At 39.5% G+C, this 18,894-nt stretch overlaps 1 protein-coding gene across 1 annotated transcript in view; it reads right to left on the bottom strand.

Moving 5' to 3' along the window:
- Window positions 1-15,313, bottom strand: part of si:ch211-212d10.2 (uncharacterized protein LOC557710 homolog) — a 43,133-nt gene extending 27,820 nt beyond the window's left edge. Inside the window, exon 1 of the mRNA XM_039766668.1 lies at window positions 15,084-15,313. Within this exon, the coding sequence (XP_039622602.1) occupies window positions 15,084-15,267 (184 nt within the window). The 5' untranslated portion in view covers window positions 15,268-15,313. The remainder of the gene's footprint in view (window positions 1-15,083) is intronic.
- Between the last annotated feature and the right edge of the window lie 3,581 nt (window positions 15,314-18,894).

Below are 18,894 nucleotides of genomic sequence, written 5' to 3'. Positions count from 1 at the left end.
AGATAAGGTGCATTTATTCTTCAATCAGCTCACATTCTAGACCGGTGATCTCCATTGAATTAATCATGTGACTTCTTAAACCACAGTGATTCCATGTTGTATGACAATAAAACGATGCACAGTGAAGCAACTCTGCTTTGCTTACTACCCATTTACACAAATGTCCCATTATCTTTTTGAATGTGTCTCCTAAAACGTTAGTTTTTTATCCACATCTTAAAGTCATGAGATTAATGAGTCACTATAAATTGGCAAAGTGCTAGTATGTGCATGAGTGTGCTCTGTAATGGACTGACACACCATCCACTGCTGACACACTCCCTCATTGTACCTTATGCTGCCCAGATAGGATCTAAGTCCCCTGCAATTATTTGAAATAGATGAATATAAATCAAATAAACCATAAACACAGTGAAAATGAGGGCAGTCATTGTGATCATTGCTGGACTAGCACAAAGACAAGATGAGTAACTGCCCAGATGCCTCGATGATACTACTATAAAGTGTATAATATCATGAGAAAAAGTTTTGAGGAAAACAGAAATCAGCTAAGCAAACCTCATCAAAATTTACCAAGTTGACGTTTGAAGGACTTCAGAGTCCTGCTTGCATCTAGATGGTGTGGAGGAGGTCTTGGTTAGGGCTGGGATGGTAATACATTTCAGTTGGTATAGGACTGGTGTCAAGTGCTAACAGGGAGAAGTTATACTAATTTCATTATAGAAGATATACAATGTTGTTCTGTCCCTTTAAGACTAATATTATGTCAGGTAGACTTAGAGGGGATTCCAGGGAGACTAAAGTGGTCATAGGCCGGGGCTTCATGGACCCTGCTGGCCAGAAGTTGGTTGGAATCAGAAGGAACGTTAGACAAAGGTTTAACTGGCAGGTACAACTGAGGTCTGGGGAGAAGGAGGTGTGTCTAATGTAAATAAGATTGGCAAGTGCAACAGGCAACCAATCAGACAAAAAGGGTGCTTTTGGGGGATGCTATGGCTGCAGTGGCACATGGGCCCTGATCTAAGATAGCTCATTTGTAGAGTAATTAACCTTAACATTGTATGTATGGGCTTTATCCAATAGCCATATTAGTTTGGTGCATTTAAAACTAAAATGCAGTGTTTTTCATTTGGTCATTTTAGGCACAAACTAAGTAACTGCCATTGGTTAGTACAGCACTGTGTGACCTGTGCCCTTGTAGAACTGAATTACAGATAACTTTACTTTGTGCAGCAGTTGGTGAAGACGATGCAAAGTCATAAGTCAGGAATTGAGAAACACAATTAACAGAAGAGGCAGTTCAAAAACACAAAAGACTAAAGGGTCCTGGTTCAAGCTCCCCCATATACTGTAGCAGCAGAATGTACCACTAAGTGCCAAACTCAGTTGGCAGACGATGATTCCCAGGGTGGCACCCACTTAGCTAAAACATGCACCAGAACTGGCTCATTAGTTCAGGACAAAGTTATGATAAATATTTAGTGTAAGGCAGTAAAAATAATCCTGATATGAATGAATGTTTCACCTTGCACCTTAGACTTAATAACTGACATCATCATAATAAATATACAAAAAGGCAAACGAGTGCAAGTCAAGATTTTATATTCCTGAAAAACAGCTAATTAATTTAATTTTCACAAGGTGAACTCTCACACAGTGCCTAGACCATGGTTAGCTCACTCCAGGTCTAAAGACAAGTTATTTAGGATTGAAAAACTGGGGTCTGGCTGCAGACCTCAAGTGGCAGCCACAGGGTCCTGCGGTAGGAGCAGCCAAAGAGGCGTCTGGCACTGGAGGTGTGCAGTCAGACTGTTAAAAAGCGTAATGATTCAAGTTGTAAGGCCAGCCCGTGTTTTTGGTTTTTAAGTAACTTGTAAGCATTCTTGTATTACTCTGTGTGTACACTGGTACACTGGTGAGTTGGAATTAGTTGAGGACTTTTGTGTTTACTAGCAACAGGGTCCACGTTTGAGTTGCCTCGGCACTGGGACAAAGAATTTGTTAGAAATTGCAAACAGGACCAGTTGGTTTACTGTTTTCGATTTTGTTTGATAGTCTGTGTTCTTCTTTGATCTCACCTCCTGGTATTTACTGTTTAGGCATTATTATTATTATCTATACTAATAAAAGGCAAAGCCCTCACTCACTCACTCACTGACTCATCACTAATTCTCCAACTTCCCGTGTGGGTGGAAGGCTGAAATTTGGCAGGTTCATTCCTTACAGCTTCCTTACAAAAGTTGGGCAGGTTTCATTTCGAAATTCTACGCGTAATGGTCATAACTGGAAGCTGTTTTTCTCCATTTACTGTAATGGAGATGAGCTTGAACGCCGTGGGGAGTTTCGTGTGACATCATCACGCCTCCCACGTAAACACGCAGTACATAGAAAACCAGGAAGACCTCCAAAAAGCGCTGAAGAAAACATGCATTATATAATTGAGAAGGCAGCGAAACAATAAGAAGCGAGCGAGTGACATATACAACCATATTCATGAGTTCTGCTACTTCGGAAACAAAGCACGATGTAAACCTACACTTTAAATTAAGTTCATAGACAGGCTGCCACTGGCGTTTGTAATTTAGTGCCTGCCCATATAAGGCCGTCCGTCAGCGGCAATCCAATAGCAAACTCCCACTAAATATTCACGGGTTAAGGACTGTGCTTATGCAGAGGAAGATGAGATGGTCAGGGTGGTGTTTGGCACAAACTCAGCGAAACTGCGAGAGAAAGTTTTAAGTGCCAGGACTAAGGTAACATTAAATACAGCCATGGACATAGCACGAGATGGCACCAGCACAGCTGGGAACCTTCGATGCATGTACACCGAGTGGCTCACGTGAACTGACGCAGTGCACAGATAAAAGGCAACAGTTCCAAAGAGTGCTGAACAAAAACCGAATTACACAATTGAAAAGGCAGCAAAAAATATGAAGCGTCTCATACATACAAGCATATTCATAAATCCATCTACTGCGGAAACAAAGCACACGGTGGAAAAAGTTAATGTCCCGCTAAAGGAAGACAGTGTAAAAAACCTGTGCATGCAGTGTGTCAGGTCTCAGATAAAGAAGAAGACGAGCTGTTTATTGATGCAGTAAGAAGCGAATCGATGAATGAAACCTGTCATCTTTACAACGATTGACAAACACGGAATGTAACTTGAACACAACACATCCTACAAATACGAACCTGATTGAAAGAAATAATGATAATCAAATCCTTGATGACAGCAACACTCAGTAACACTCACAAAACAAATACTGTATATTGACAGTCATGTTACGTTATTTTTAAAATGTTCCCCTTTCTTTTTTAAGCTTTTTAACACACTACTTCTCGCTGCGATCGCGGGTATATATATATATGTATATATATATATATATATCCCGATCTACATACTCGAATAATGGATACTTTATTCGCCATCAATGATTGTTTTGGTAAAGCCATACTCAGTGTATTCATTAGATGAGCGGTAAAAAGTAAGGCGAGGGAGGATGACTTATTGAGGCATGCAGGCTATAGTTTGCGTCAACTCTATCTGAATTGCGCGATCACATTTAAAAAAAATATATCTTTTCAAGTTCTATTTAGTCCATATGTGTCAAACTCAAGGGCTGCGGGCCACATCCGGCCCGGCGTGTAATTATATCCAGCCCGCGAGATCATTTTATATACTGTATTATTGTTATTAAAGCCCGGGTATATGAAGCGCTGGTAACACAATAAACTACAGATCCCATAATGCAGCGCTTCAGCTGCCTTGCCGAACACTTACCACGTTAATCAAGTGTAGCTTATGATGCTGCAAGTTATTGCGAAGCTAGCTCACACGATGCTGAAGAGAAAAGTTGATTCTGAAAATAGAGCCTTTAAAAACCGATGGGAGGCTGAGTATATGTTTACTGAACCCGTGTGTCTCATTTGTGGAGCTAATGTGGCTGTAATTACAGAATTTAATCTAAGGCGGCACTATGAGACAAAACATCAGGGTAACCTGAATGCAATGCAGAAGATACAGAAAGCAGAAGAATTAAATAAGAATCTGACACTTCAGCGGACGTTTTAACCCGTGCACAATCACAAAGTGATTTCAAGTGAAGCTGCTTTTATGGGAGACACAAATGCACCAGTTCACCTTGCCCCACTTTCCCTGTTGCCAAGTAATGTTAAACCAAGTCGTCACTACGGTGTTCCCAAATACGCACTTTGCTGATAAACTGAGCGCACTGAGTTTGCACGGCGCTTTGGTGACTTTGAAGAACAAAAAGTCTGTCTACATGCGGCTCGAACCTTGTGCATGTTTGGTAGCACATATCTGTGTGAGAAGCTCTTCTCAGTGATAAAGACTAACAAAACAGCACACAGGAGTCGCCTCACTGATGAGCACCTGCAATCCATCCTGAGAATCTCCACAACACAGAACCTCACACCACACATAAACGAACTTGTGGCCAAAAAAAGATGCCAGGCGTCCAGCTCTAAAATGACATATGAGCAAAGACAACTGAATGATTTGATTTGTTATTGCTGAAAGGAACACATTTTATTTATATTTCTAGGTTTTGTTATGCAGCATGTTCATATTTGAATTTGTATAATTTTGACAGGATATATTTTTATGGAGAGCAAAATCTTTTGGGATATTTAAAATCTAAGTTTATTTTTATATAAAATTACATAAGAGTAAAGAAATTTGAATGTTTGTTCTTTTAACGTTTACTTTATTTCTAACTTGTATAATTTAGACAGGATATATTTTTATGGAGAGCAAAATATTATAAGTTGTTTAAGGTTTGAGTTGATTTATTCACGAATAATATTCCTGTCTGTTTTTACCATTCCTACCAAAGATATTTCTGTCGACTAAATAAAAATTCCTTCTATTTAAAATTTAAATAGAACTTGAACAAATCGATAGTTCATAATATCCACTCAGACTTGCACGTAAGAGCGGAGTCATCTGTTTTAACAAGCAGCGTATTGCACTGATACGAAATAGCTGTGTGTGTATATATGTAGATATGTATGTATATGTATATATATGTTTATATATGTGTGTGTGTATATATATGTATATATGTATAGATATGTATATATATATGTTTATGTGTGTGTGTGTGTGTGTGTGTAATATATATATATATATATATATATATATATATATATATATATATATATGACAGCAACACTCATCACTCACAACAGTGAAAAAACAATTACATTGACAATCATGTTACGTTATTTTCAAAATGTTTCCTTTTCTTTTTCATTGCTTCTTTAACACAATACTTCTCCGCTGCGAAGCACGGGTATTTTGCTAGTTGTTTAATAAAACAGTTTAGGTCTTTATGCATTCACTTTGTGTTGAACGACAGCTTGAGTGTGCCACCTCTGGACTGCAATTTACATACAACAGTATGCTGTCTTCATGTTATGTTCCTAGAAGGTGAACAAAGTGATGACCAAATGGAAGGCTCACATGTGGAAATGGAAGCTCACACGTACAAGCCAGTGCGTGCTTATCAAAATGAGTACAGTGTCAGGGATTGTTCAGTGATTAAACCCACACTCTAAGGAGCCATTGTGGCTCTTAGGTGTTCTGCACCCATGCTTTCACAGATTTGTTTTGTCCATTCTTCTGTTTCAACTGCAGGCCAGTCTCTTTAAGGCTTTTGTGGACATGTGTGGAAGTGATGATTCAACAGCAGGCGGAATGTCTCAGAACCTGCCTCTTACTTGCAGCTGCCACCTCAAACCATTTTGAGTTAATTCACATTATTTAAGGAGACTCCTGGCACTGCTTTGGTGGCTTGTCATCAAGACTCTCAGGTTTAGTCTCATATTGCTCCTAGTTTCTTGTGCTTTTATTTTATGACCATACCTTATGTTTAGTCGTTTTCTGCTTAAGGTAGCCAAGCTTGTACTTTACTTTTGCCCATTTTCTGACCTTCCTTACCTCACTCACTTCTTTAGCTGTCACTCGCATTTGCTTTTGCACTGACCTCAGCACATTACAATAACATTAATACAGCCTCCTGTGGTTTATTCTAGGAACTCAAATTCTTCTTCAAGTAACATCTGCATTTGACAATCTCACGTCCTGCTGAGGCTTCAGTTTTTGTGAAGTCATGTCTGCCTAAAAAGGCGTTAACCACTGATACACAAGACAAAGTTAAAGTGCACTACAAGATGGGCTCTGCAAATGGTAAAGTCACAGTGTTTGGTCTAAAGAACTGGTAACACATCATGCACTGATCGAATGAAATTTGTATCCTAAGGCAAAGAGATCATCAGTGAGGGTATTAGAAGACAACATGTGTCCATCTGCTTCCTTCACAGATTTGAAATAATCCACCCTGGAAGAAGATCTCAAACTCCAGCTGGCGTTGCCCATCTACTACCCCTCCAACCCCTGATTATTTCAAAAGGATTTCCAACAATGCTTCACATAAATCTACAATAACTAATGTGGGGAAGTCTACTCATTGAATTAGTACTGTGCAAAAGGCAATGTCCTCATACACCATTCTATTCTTCAACTGTAATGAAATCTTCTGGGCAGTACTTGCCTAAGACTGAAAAAGATAATAAACACATTATATATATATTTCTTTTTTTAACCAGGGAATGGAAATACAAAGTCGAGGTCAGATAATAGAGAAATCAAACTAAGCCAAGATGCTAAAAGCAGAGCACTTTACTAAAACTATACTGTAATAGACAGAGATCCTAAACTAAATCGGGTTTCTTTCTCCTGAACAATCATCTCAAATTGTTCTTTATCAATAAAATTCAACTCTAGGCTGCATGCCACTCACTGTATGTAGGCAGCGCATAATGACACAGTAATCATAACCGACAAAGGGCACAGCAACCATAAGCAATGGGGATGTCACAAAATGGCATCAATAATGGCATTAAGTATTCAAAATGGCTCCATGGTGATCTTACCATCATAATATTAAAAATAATAAACAAAAACATAATAAGAAAAATTAGAAAGATATGATAAAAAACATTCCAGGAAAGCTGTAATGTGGATTCATATTACCAACACCATTAAAACAGGGCATCACCCGTTTAAAATGGCAACCATTTTGAGTCCTGGCAGTCTTTCCTTTAAAGTCATAGGCTACGTCCACACTACTACATTTTCTTTTTTTTTATTTAAAAATGCAGACATTAGTCTCCAGTTTTGCCTTTTATCCACACTACTGTAGTGTTTTTAACCCCCTCAAACAAAGAATTTTGAAAATGCTCTCCAGAGACACATATTTCTGAAAACACCAGCTTGGTTTTGCAACGTGGAGAAGGGAAAATGAAGATTTTCAAAAACATAATCACACTCTGATTTGTTCGTGCTTTTTATACATCCTTTCTCTGACTGGTTCTTGCTTATTACAACGTCTCAATTCAGGACTGGTCACCCTTCACTGCCCAGAGGGGACTGGGTGGTCTTGTGGCCTGGAACCCCTGCAGATTTTATTTTGTTTTTTTCTGTCCTCCCTGGCCATCGGACCTTACTCTTATTCTATGTTAATTAGTGTTGTCTTATTTTAATTCTTTGTCTTTTTTCTCTTCTCTTCATCATGTAAAGCACTTTGAGCTACATTATTTGTATGAAAATGTGCTATATAAATAAATGTTGTTGTTGTTGTTGTTCACTGAAGAAAAAGATATTCCAACATAGTGGACAGAGAAAAGTTGCTTTCCTTGATGCTTATTGTGTACCTAAATGCATCTAAATTGCATGTTGTACAGTCTGAATACTGCATACATGCTGTGGCCACCAGGAGGAGAACCAGCTCCCCAAATCCGACACAGACAGACAGACACCAGGCATAAGTCCAGCAATACACCCACACGTTTTATTCTACCACTCGGGGAAACCCTTTCCTTCATTACTGAGCTGCACAGCACAGTACACAAGCATAAAGCACAGTGAAGCACAACAATGGCACTTTCTTTTTCTTTTCTTTTTCTTCTCTGTCACTCACTCCTTCCACCTCCACTCCCCCTCCGGCAAGCTTCCATGCTTCCATCCTCCTCCTGACTCGGACTTCCTGAATGGAGTGAATCGGCTCCTTTTATAGAGCACATGGAAGTTCTCCAGGTGTTCTGTAATCTCTTTCTGGCAGCACTACTGGCTATGGAGGAAGTTCTGCAATAAAGTGCTCAGCAGGTGACCATGGACCTCAAGCTGAGCTTCCAAGGCACTGTGGGGGGGCTGCCGTCTGCTGTTCCAGAGGAGATAATACCCTGTGCAAGCTCTCTCCCCTGGTCCTTCCATCATGAAGATGTCTTGGCTGGGTAAGAGCCCCAGCTGTCTGTCACAATCCGCACTGGTCACTACAGTCTTGTGATGAATCTCATGGTCAGCAACGTTAGTGTGCTATGCCTTCAAGGATTTTTCAGCCAATGTGCAGAAGCCCAGTGTAGGTGAACGTCTACATCAAATGCGTTTGCAAACATTTTAGTGTAGATGGAGATAATTTTGTAAACTATGTGAAAAGTGTGGATGGAGATCGCTAAATGAAAATGTATTAGTGTGGATGAAGCCTTAGAGGGAAAAAAGTGTTTATACATATTAGTCTGCTTACAAAGCCATCTACACACAATGTGACGCCCATCATTCCTCAGCATGAAAAGTGATCTGCAAATGGAGAAAATTCAAGACCTTTACCAATCTACTGAGGACTGGTCCTCCTAAGAAATCCTATCCAAAATGTAATCTTATGATGATCCTACAGTTCAGTTCATATTTTTATGAAATATAGCTGAGGTTTAGTTGATTTAGCAGGGGGTGTGTGGGTAGGCCAGTGAAACCCTTAGAAAAACTATTTTAATGGCATTTGATCTTTATTTATGGATTCTGTGAAAAGCTACAATCCCCATAGCCTCCGTCTCCATGCTGCATGTTTATTGACTTAATAAGTGATATATATCTAGTAGTTAAAAACCTTTCTATAAATGGACTCCCTCAAATAATCTGGAAGCCAACTGCTGGAGGAAGAAGCTTAAAATTTTAAACAGACTCTTGATTGTTATTATTTTTGTAAGATCACTTTACTTAAGGAATATACTTTCTTGTAAAAGAAAGCTTACGAAGGTCAATGAAATAATAGTTTGCATCCATCGGAAAACTTGTGTTACACGATACACTTGTTACTTTTCAAAGAAATTCTATCATCAGTGATATACAACACCCCAAAATCACACTGTCATTTAATAAGTCCCGCAGCAGACTCCAGGCTTGTTTAAACCTACTTCGTTCCTAATTGTAACCATGTGTTTTTCCTTCTGTAAAAAGTGTAAATTGCACACAAGGAGATTCTAAAAACCTGACCTGTGTATTGTCAAGACAAAAAAAAAAAAATCTTGGAATAGTGACAGAAACAAATAAAAACCACAAACACATACCTGCAACTAATTCATGTACATTCCTTTACAGAATATCATGGGAGCTGCCGCAGATTCAAAAGGATTAAACTAATGTCTGGCTAGGATGCGAGGCAAAAACGATTTTCCATTTACCTGGAGCAAATTCTGCATTTCCTGAACTATGTGCTCTAATATGCAAGACCCTGCTCATTATTTCTTTTATTAGTAATTGATGGGAATGAGGTCACCTTCAAAGTCTGACATTAACATCAAGAAATCAATGGATTCCAAAGGAAACAAATTCAAAACAGAAAAATCGTTCTTGCAGGCAGGCAAAATGATGGAACTGCTGCTAATAAGAAGGCAAGTAAAAGGCATTGTACTCAATGTTTTAATGCCATGTTAAGCTGGCTTGCTGGTATTGTCCCAAAACTTGGTTAAAGATACAAATCTCATCCTAGCTTTCTCCAGTGTGTGCAGAAATTTGCTCGGCCTGTAATCCTGTGAGAAGAAGATCAGATCTTTGTGGTGTCTTTGAAACAAGGCTGATTTTGTATACATTTGACTGGATCTTCAGTGACAAAGGGGGTATATCAGCTTCTACATACTTTTATAGGAGAGGGTTATCATACAACACAGAGTGGAGCACAATGCCAGCAAAAGGCAATGGAGGACAGATGCACATGCAGTACCGATACAAAGTATTCACCCAGTTGGAAGCTTTCGCATCTATTTGTTATACAACACTCAATAAAAAGGAACTTGGGTTTTCTGACATTGACCAACAGGAAAAAATAAACTTTTTAAAATCAAAGTGAAACAGGTCTCAGCAAAGTAATCTAAATTATTTACAAATATGAAACACTAAATAATTGATTCCGTAAATGTTCATCCCCTTTAATCCTCACCAGTGCAGCCCATTGTTTTTAGAAGCCACATAATTACTTCAATGGAGATCACCTGTCTGTAGCTAAGGGGTCTCAATTGACTGGACTATAAATGCCCCTGCATCTGGCCTAACCTACTCTGATGAAGTATATTGTGCTCAAATTTAAAACAGCAATTGTACAGAAGAGTCGAGATAAGAATGGACGTGGAGTTCACTCTTCCTGTATGATTTGGAAGTAATCATCTCTTTTCATCTCAACTCAATGATTCTGAATAATCCTCTTCATCTCATGGTGCAACATTTCTTTCCTGTCCTCACTATAATGAAAAACGCCTCTAGACCCAGATCTTGTGTGGTCATCCAATGCATGCATAATCATGACAAAAGCACAACCTTCTCACACTTCTTACCCAGACTTACAAAATGGATGGACGTATGTTTCATTTTGCATTAGAGCTTTCAGTCCTAGTCCTGGTGAAAGGCCACGGCTGTTGTTTTACTCTTGACTTTGATGTAAATTCTTTCTTCATTATAGCTTATATTTAAAAATGTATTTTCCCACTTATAAATTAATCAAGGGTGCACATTTTTGTGCTGCCATAATGGACTAGCAGTGAGAGAAAGGAAGGAAAGGGGTTAGGAAAACTAGTGTAGTACAAGGCCAAATCCAAAATTCTGAGCAGCCAAAGTTTAAACTGTTAACCAAAACCATAGTGACACAAAGTGCTAAAACCCTTAAAAGATTTTTACTGTAACACGCATAACATTCATTTTCTTCAAGAAGCTAAAATCTTGGGGACTGGGAAGAACACAACACCACATTAAATACCCCAATTACATCATCGACTCAACGTTCTGGCATCGCGTGGCAGTGTTGCTAACAAGAATATGGATACAAATCTAAAAAAATGGAACTTTCAAAAATAACAAAATTAAGTCACAACTCAATTATAAAAAAAAACCCTGGGAGGGAGACTAGGGAGACGAAACGTGATCTTCTCAGAAGACAATCTGACGCCCTGCGAGAGACACTTTAATGTGTGAGACAACATTTAAAACAAGTTCACGGACATCTAACCAAGCAGTTGTTGGAATGCTTTTGGTAGACAGACATTATTTTTTCTCCCAGCTCTTAAAACAATGACAAGCGACAAGCAGAACGCGCAGCTTGCCAGCAGCAGCAGCAGGAAGCCAGCAGATAGCAGAGCACGCGAGTGGCAGAGACGTAAAGTGGCAAAAGGACAGCTGCTGTATAGGCTTTGAAATGATCGACAAGCAGAAAAAGCAGCTCGCCAGCAAAAACAAGCCAGCAGATGACCCGACTGCAACTCCTTAGCGTGCATTCAGCCCGCTTTCACAACGCAAGCGGCAGAGATGCGAAGTGGCAAAAGGAAAGCTGCTGTACAGGCTTTGAAATGATCAACGTGCAGCACAACAAAAAGGACATGCAGCTCGCCAGCAGCAGCAGAAAGACAGCAGATGATCCGACGGCAACTGCTCAGCATGCGTTCAGCCGCCCCTCTTCACAACATGAGCAGCGTTATACGTCCTACAAGAAACATTTAACCACGCCTGGGGCCGGAAATAAAGGACAAGTATTGTTTTAACAAAAGTTTTAAAGTAAAAGTGAAAATAATCCATATGGAACAATACCCATGAAAATAACAATTTCTTTAAATTGTATATCCGGTAAACCAAACCCAGGGGTGGGCGAGTGAAGCAAGAATGAGGCAGGGCCCTCTAGTCTTAGAAATGAAAATATTACAAAACAAGCAAAAATGTAATCTGCAAAGTCCAAAACTCCAGAATCATAAAAATATATTATTAATCATTTTTTTAAATGCCAATGAGTCCAATGAGTGTTTTTTTCTAGATCTGTTTTTGAAGTAATTTGTTGCATAAGTTCTGCAAATTTTATCTGCTTGACTGTATACTATGTTGCTTTCTTGAAATAAAATTAATAAAATCATTTAATAAATAAATACCAATGGGTCAGTCTTTTTTTTTTCCTTCAAGTTGCTGCTTCACTTAGTTCATGTGGCTGATAAAACTACTGATAACTTTAGAATTCCAAAGTCATCAATTTATTAACTAACACTTTAATGGCAAAATATTTGGTACAATCGCTTTCATATTTTGTTTAACCAAAACACTGGCAGGTAAAGTGACTCGCATGGGTTCATAAACTGAATCAAAGATTTGTGTTACAGAAAATAGGACAGTGTGGGCCACACTGCCTTTAATGTTAGGGCATCGACACAAATGATAAGTCATTTTAAATGAAGGAATATACCCGGCGACCACCAGGAGGCTTAGCAGAACTCCAAGCCCTGAGACGGCACAGTCCTGGGTTCACATATGAGATGTTTCATTTACACAATACTTCAACATGATTCTAATTACTCCTTCCAAGGCAGCACAATACAACAACAGGGTTTTCTTCCTCCTTGCACATCTCCTCCATAGTCTCATCCACCTCTTCCAAAACCACCCAAAAAAAACCAAACATCGAAGCCTAAATTTTATTACATTTTATCAAATGATTTGATAAAGAATCTAATCCTCAAAAACACAAATAAAAATGCAATAAAGAATGTAGAAATAATAAGAAAAAATAATAACTAAAAATGAAACTAAATGGAAAACTACTATAGATGGAAACAAATAACAGATCAAGAAATACTAAAAAGAACCAATTAATCAAAGCCACAATACAATATTCAGCAAAGATTGAAGCAATAATCCAAAATTTGAAAATCCCAAATGAAAAGAACTGAAAAATGCGAACATTATGCTCAAGTAAACACTAAAAATGGCACCAAAGAGCACAGCAGCTTATGTGAGCTAACATGAGATTCAGAATTTCACATTTCTCTGCATTGTTTGTGTTTTTTGTTTTTTTTTTTCTGAAAGCCCACACAAAAATATTTTGTAGACAAGAGAAGATCAAGATTTCTCAGACCTTCGCCATTTGAATTTAAGGGGAAGTTTATTTAGGACTGAAGCCAGGAAATTGCTGCTTTATTCAAAGAGTGGTGGGAGTCTGAAACAAACCACTGAGACACGCAGGTGAAGCAGAAACCTTGACAGACGTCTCTGGACGAGACATGAGGACTGCTTAGCTATTAGCGAAATAAACGAGCCTGATTACATGAGCGTTCTCCACTCATTCGTCAAATTTCTTAAGTTCTTATTTTTTGAAACAGACGTATGTGTAGCAATCCAGATTTAAATATTTTTTTGCAACACATATGGAGATATTTGGGTTTTGACTGTTTTGAATATCAAGGATTCACACTGCATGCTTAGCTTTACAAATTATTATCTCTAGACATTTGTTAAAAATTTTTATCAACATGTTTTTGCCCTGCCATGTCACCATTTTCTTTTTCATACGTGCTGCCATTTGGTGGTCTTGTTGCTACCACCCTATGCACGGACACTGTGGACTTGGCATTATCAGTGGGACTCTTTAAAAATTGGTGTTGTGTTCTTTGTGCAAATCAGTGGTTAAAACTTTAAAAAATGAAAAAAGTGTGTTGTTCTAAATTTATTGATGAGAACAAATTTAAGACCACAAGTTTGCTTAGTGCTTTAATTTTTTGCATTAATTTCCTATTTATAATTTTGAACTACTCTGATCATCACTGACTGTCTACAGTATCTGTCTGCATGTTGGCTTGCACTGTGTTTTTAGCTTTTAGCTCTCACTCCTTCTCCTAATCCCTTTATATAATAGATGGGTCTCGCTCTGCTCCAGGCAGGACAGTATGATGGCCACACAGACACAGATGTGATCAGGTTAGCTGCTTGTTTGTTTGCTTTGCATCTCACATTATCTTTGGCTGTTGATTAAGAGAAAAAGAAATAAGGGTCCTGAACCTTAAAAATCAGGTCAATAGAAATGAAGGCAAAAGCAGCACATTTCATTAGCATTAGGGATTACTTACTGTTGGAAAGCTACTGGTATAAAAACACATTGTGGCAATCCAGGATCTGAGTTTGACAACCCTGACCTACAGCAAAAACTGCAATAATAATGTCTGTGTCATATTGTCTCCGATCCCAGATAACCAGAAGTTGGTTTTACCCCATCAAAGTGGCAGGTGTTACCAACAGCTAAATGCAGCCCAGAAGTATGGCAGGCAGCCATTAATGTCAGTTGTTTCATACTGAGGGTGACACATCATAACATATTTCTGTGTATTGTCTTTTCATATGGTGCACGTAAGGTTGCATGACCATCTTTTGTTATTGATTGTAGTGTTATGTTTGATGGGAATCCTTTCAGGTGGTGAAGAAAAAACAAGGGATGGACAGTACACCAGTGTACAGGGACAACCTTCAAGCACAAACCCACATTCACTTATAATAGGACAATTTTAAGTTACTAATCAGTCTAACAGCATATCTTTAAACAGTAACACACAAAATGCCATACTGACTGCTGTCTATCATGGAAATCAAAAGTGTGGACCTATGCACTGCTCTGCCAACCCACCATCTTCATGCTGTCTACTGGGAGCAGTGATTTTTAAGTAAATATAAAATGATATAACTGAACACTAGAAAAACGTTATTATTCAAGTGACCAAGGCTGAGCACAACTCAGTTAAACAAGCGGTCACTTACCTTAAACTTTACTGTGTAGTTCTCATATCCCAAGCCATTAGGCACTACCAATGATAAAGTTATGCGTGTTGCCTTGCCAAGCATCCGAGCACCAATCACATACCTTCACTAAAACACGCGGACTCGTGTGCGCGTCCCCCCAACCTTCCCCACTAAATCTCTCGTTACTACTAACCCGAGTGCGCGCATCGCGCGTCCATGGCGAAGAAGCTGCCGTTGATGTAAAAGAGGCAGATGCGGCGATCGAGCGTGGCGTGAACTACACGGCAAGGCATCTTGCTGAGCTCGGAGACTGGGCCTATAAATCGCCATGACTCAGGACCGGGGTCACCCCCCACAACTTGATCACCGAACGACATCAACGACACAGCGTTATAGACATCCGTTTTCAGCTCATCTGGACACTTAAGCCCACCCACACGAGTCCTTCCGCTCGACCGAGATGCGCAGTTAAAGGCACACGCCGGCATTTATTATAATAGGGATCTCTGCGTTCTTGCAGAAAGCAAACGAACAACATGGTGACACGACACAGCCTCACCCACATTTATCATGAGAATCTCTCGTCAAGTATTTCATGCCATATTGCAATATTTCTTTCAGACGTGTACTTAAGTCTTAAAGCTAATGAAGTGGCTTCCCTTACCCCGTTCGTTGCACGGACCTCTGTTCAAAGCCCAAAGTCTAGTCCTGCGTGGAGTTTGCACAGGGTTTAGGTCAACAACAATAACTAAAACTCTGTGTTTGTCAGGTAAAGATGGTCCTCATCACAAACGGACACTAAAGTTTGTTTAACTTGAGCAACAGAACCAGGCATATCTCAGCAAAGCTAGAATACAATACAATGTGACATTTTAATTTTCTGTAAACTCTTTTTCCAATTTATGGAGTCTAAGTCAGAACCCAGTCTTTCTTAATTGATTGAAGCACAAAAGGTGACAATATGACATTTTGTATTGTGGTGGAATGGAAATGCTGCACCATGAGTGCAGTCCTGTGACTGCCAGTGTGACATGGATATGTTCTCCTTGGCCCTGTGAGGGTTTTTTTTCCCCGGTACTACAGTGTTTAACATCTCAAAGGTGTGTCAGTTACGTTCACTGCTAGTGTTAAATTGATGTGATATGAATAATGACTTGATATATATAGCAGCATCAGAAAGTGTTCCAACTCCTTTGCATTTTACATTTTGGTATGCTGCGGCCTTAAACTAAAATAATTTTAATTCATTTTTTTTTTCTAATATTAAACAATACTCAATATCCAAGACTGACAAAGTGATAAAAACCTTTTAGGAATTTTTGCAAATTTATCAAAAAAAAATCAATCTGAAATATCAAATTAAAGCATATATTCAAATCCTTTGCTGTGACACTTGACATTTGGCTGAGGTGCCTCCCATTCTGTTGATCATTGTTGAGATGTTTCTACAGTCTGGAGTTCCCCTGTGGTCATTGCGTTACACTGGACATGATTATGAAAGTCACATATCTGCCTATAGAAGGTCCTACAGCGGAGCCAAAAAAAAGGTTGAAGGAATTGCCTGCAGATGTTAGAGATGGGACCATGTCAAGGCCCAGATCTGAGGAAGACTACAAAAATGTCTAGGAAATATTGATCATCTGTCTAATACCATTCAAACAGTCAAGCATGTGGTGGCAGAATATATATACAGTGCATCTGGAAAGTATTCACAGCACATCACTTTTTTCACATTTTGTTATGTTACAGCCTTATTCTAAAATGGATTAAATTCATTTTTTTCCTCAGAATTCTACACACAACACCCTATAATGACAACGTGAAAAAAAGTTTACTTGAGGTTTTTGCAAATTTATTAAAAAAAAAACCTGAGAAATCACATGTACATAAGTATTCACAGCCTTTGCTCAATGCTTTGTCGATGCACCTTTGGCAGCAATTACAGCTTCAAGTCTTTTTGAATATGATGCCACAAGCTTGGCACACCTATCCTTGGCCAGTTTCAGCCCATTCCTCTTTGCAGCAACTCTCAAGCTTCATCAGGTTGGATGGGAAGCGTCGGTGCACAGCCATTTTAAGATCTCTCCAGAGATGTTCAATCGGATTCAAGTCTGGGCTCTGGCAGGGCCACTCAAGGACATTCACAGAGTTGTCCTGAAGCCACTCCTTTGATATCTTGGCTGTGTGCTTAGGGTCATTGTCCTGCTGAAAGATGAACCGTCGCCCCAGTCTGAGGTCAAGAGCGCTCTGGAGCAGGTTTTCATCCAGGATGTCTCTGTACTTTGCTGCAGTCATCTTTCCCTTTACCCTGACTAGTCTCCCAGTTCCTGCCGCTGATAAACATCCCCACAGCATGATGCTGCCACCACCATGCTTCACTGTAGGGATGGTATTGGCCTGGTGATGAGCGGTGACTGGTTTCCTCCAAATGTGACGCCTGGCATTCACACCAAAGAGTTCAATCTTTGTCTCATCAGACCAGAGAATTTTGTTTCTCATGGTCTGAGAGTCCTTCAGGTGCCTTTTGGCAAACTCCAGGCGGGCTGCCATGTGCATTTTACTAAGGAGTGGCTTCCTTCTGGCCACTCTATCATACAGGCCTGATTGGTGGATTGCTGCAGAGATGGTTGTCCTTCTGGAAGGTTATCCTCTCTCCATAGAAGACCACTGGAGCTCTGACAGAGTGACCATCAGGTTCTTGGTCACCTCCCTGACTAAGGTGAGTCCTGGTGGTTTTGAACTTCTTCCATTTACAGATGATGGAGGCCACTGTGCTCATTGGGACATTCAAAGCAGCAGAAATTTTTCTGTAACCTTCCCCAGATTTGTGCTTCAATACAATCCTGTCTCGAAGGTCTACAGACAATTCCTTTGACTTCGTGCTTGGTTTGTGCTCTGACATTAACTGTTAACTGTGGGACCTTATATAGACAGGTGTGTGCCTTTCCAAAATCATGTCCAATCAACTGAATTTACCACAGGTGGACTCCAATTAAGCTGCAGAAACATCTCAAGGACGATCAAGGGAAACAGGATGCACCTGAGCTCAATTTTGAGCTTCATGGCAAAGGCTGTGAATACTTATGTACATGTGATATCTCAGTTTTTTTATTTTTAACAAATTTGCAAAAACTCAAGTAAACTTTTTTCACGTTGTCATTATGGGGTGTTGTGTGTAGAATTCTGAGGAAAAAATGAACTTAATCCATTTTGGAATAAGGCTGTAACATAAAAAAATGTGGAAAAAGTGATGCGCTGTGAATACTTTCCGGAATGCACTGTAATTTGCCCAGTTTTTTAAAATGTCTTTATGGCTGCTTGAACCACCACATCTTGAAAATCTGGTTGTACTGAGTCCAGTCTAGACTGTAAAAATTTGAGAATGGGATAGGGAGAAAAGTTGTGGTCAAAGACAGGAAGAGGTCAATACCAAAAAGACCACCAACCATTCATCAAAAAAAATGCAAAAGTCTAAAGCCAAATGTGGCGGTGTGGGTCAGTTCCACACTACAGGGATCCTCTGGAACCTGCCACCATTGATAGTGTTATTGAGATGAGCCTAGCAAATGAGGACACACACATAGCAAGGAGTTGGTGCAAAGGTGTATAGTGCTTTTGTTAAACTTATATAAACAGCCCAAAGACTCCCTAGGAGTTTTACTATATTGGTGAACTTGCAGAGGTGTCAGCTACAGTAAGTAGGCCAGGGAAGGTCATATCTCATCTGAGATGAATGTGTAGTCAAGTGCAGTTGTCGAATAAATTGAGCAGGACAGGCTGGAACCCCTCACAGGCAAATGTATGGCAGCTTGTTGTAGTACATGTATGTTGTATGCTCATACAAAGCTGAGTTTGTCTGCTTGGGTTGAATGAGAAGCCTCCACATCATCTTCTACATCACCAGAACCCTTAAACTGTTCCCAGAGCTCACAAAAAAAATATATATACACTCACCTAAAGGATTATTAGGAACACCATACTAATACGGTGTTTGACCCCCTTTC

The sequence above is a fragment of the Polypterus senegalus genome, chromosome 10 (genome assembly GCF_016835505.1).
Source record: "Polypterus senegalus isolate Bchr_013 chromosome 10, ASM1683550v1, whole genome shotgun sequence".
NCBI lineage: Eukaryota > Metazoa > Chordata > Cladistia > Polypteriformes > Polypteridae > Polypterus > Polypterus senegalus.
This window is presented reverse-complemented; position numbering and strand designations above follow the sequence as displayed.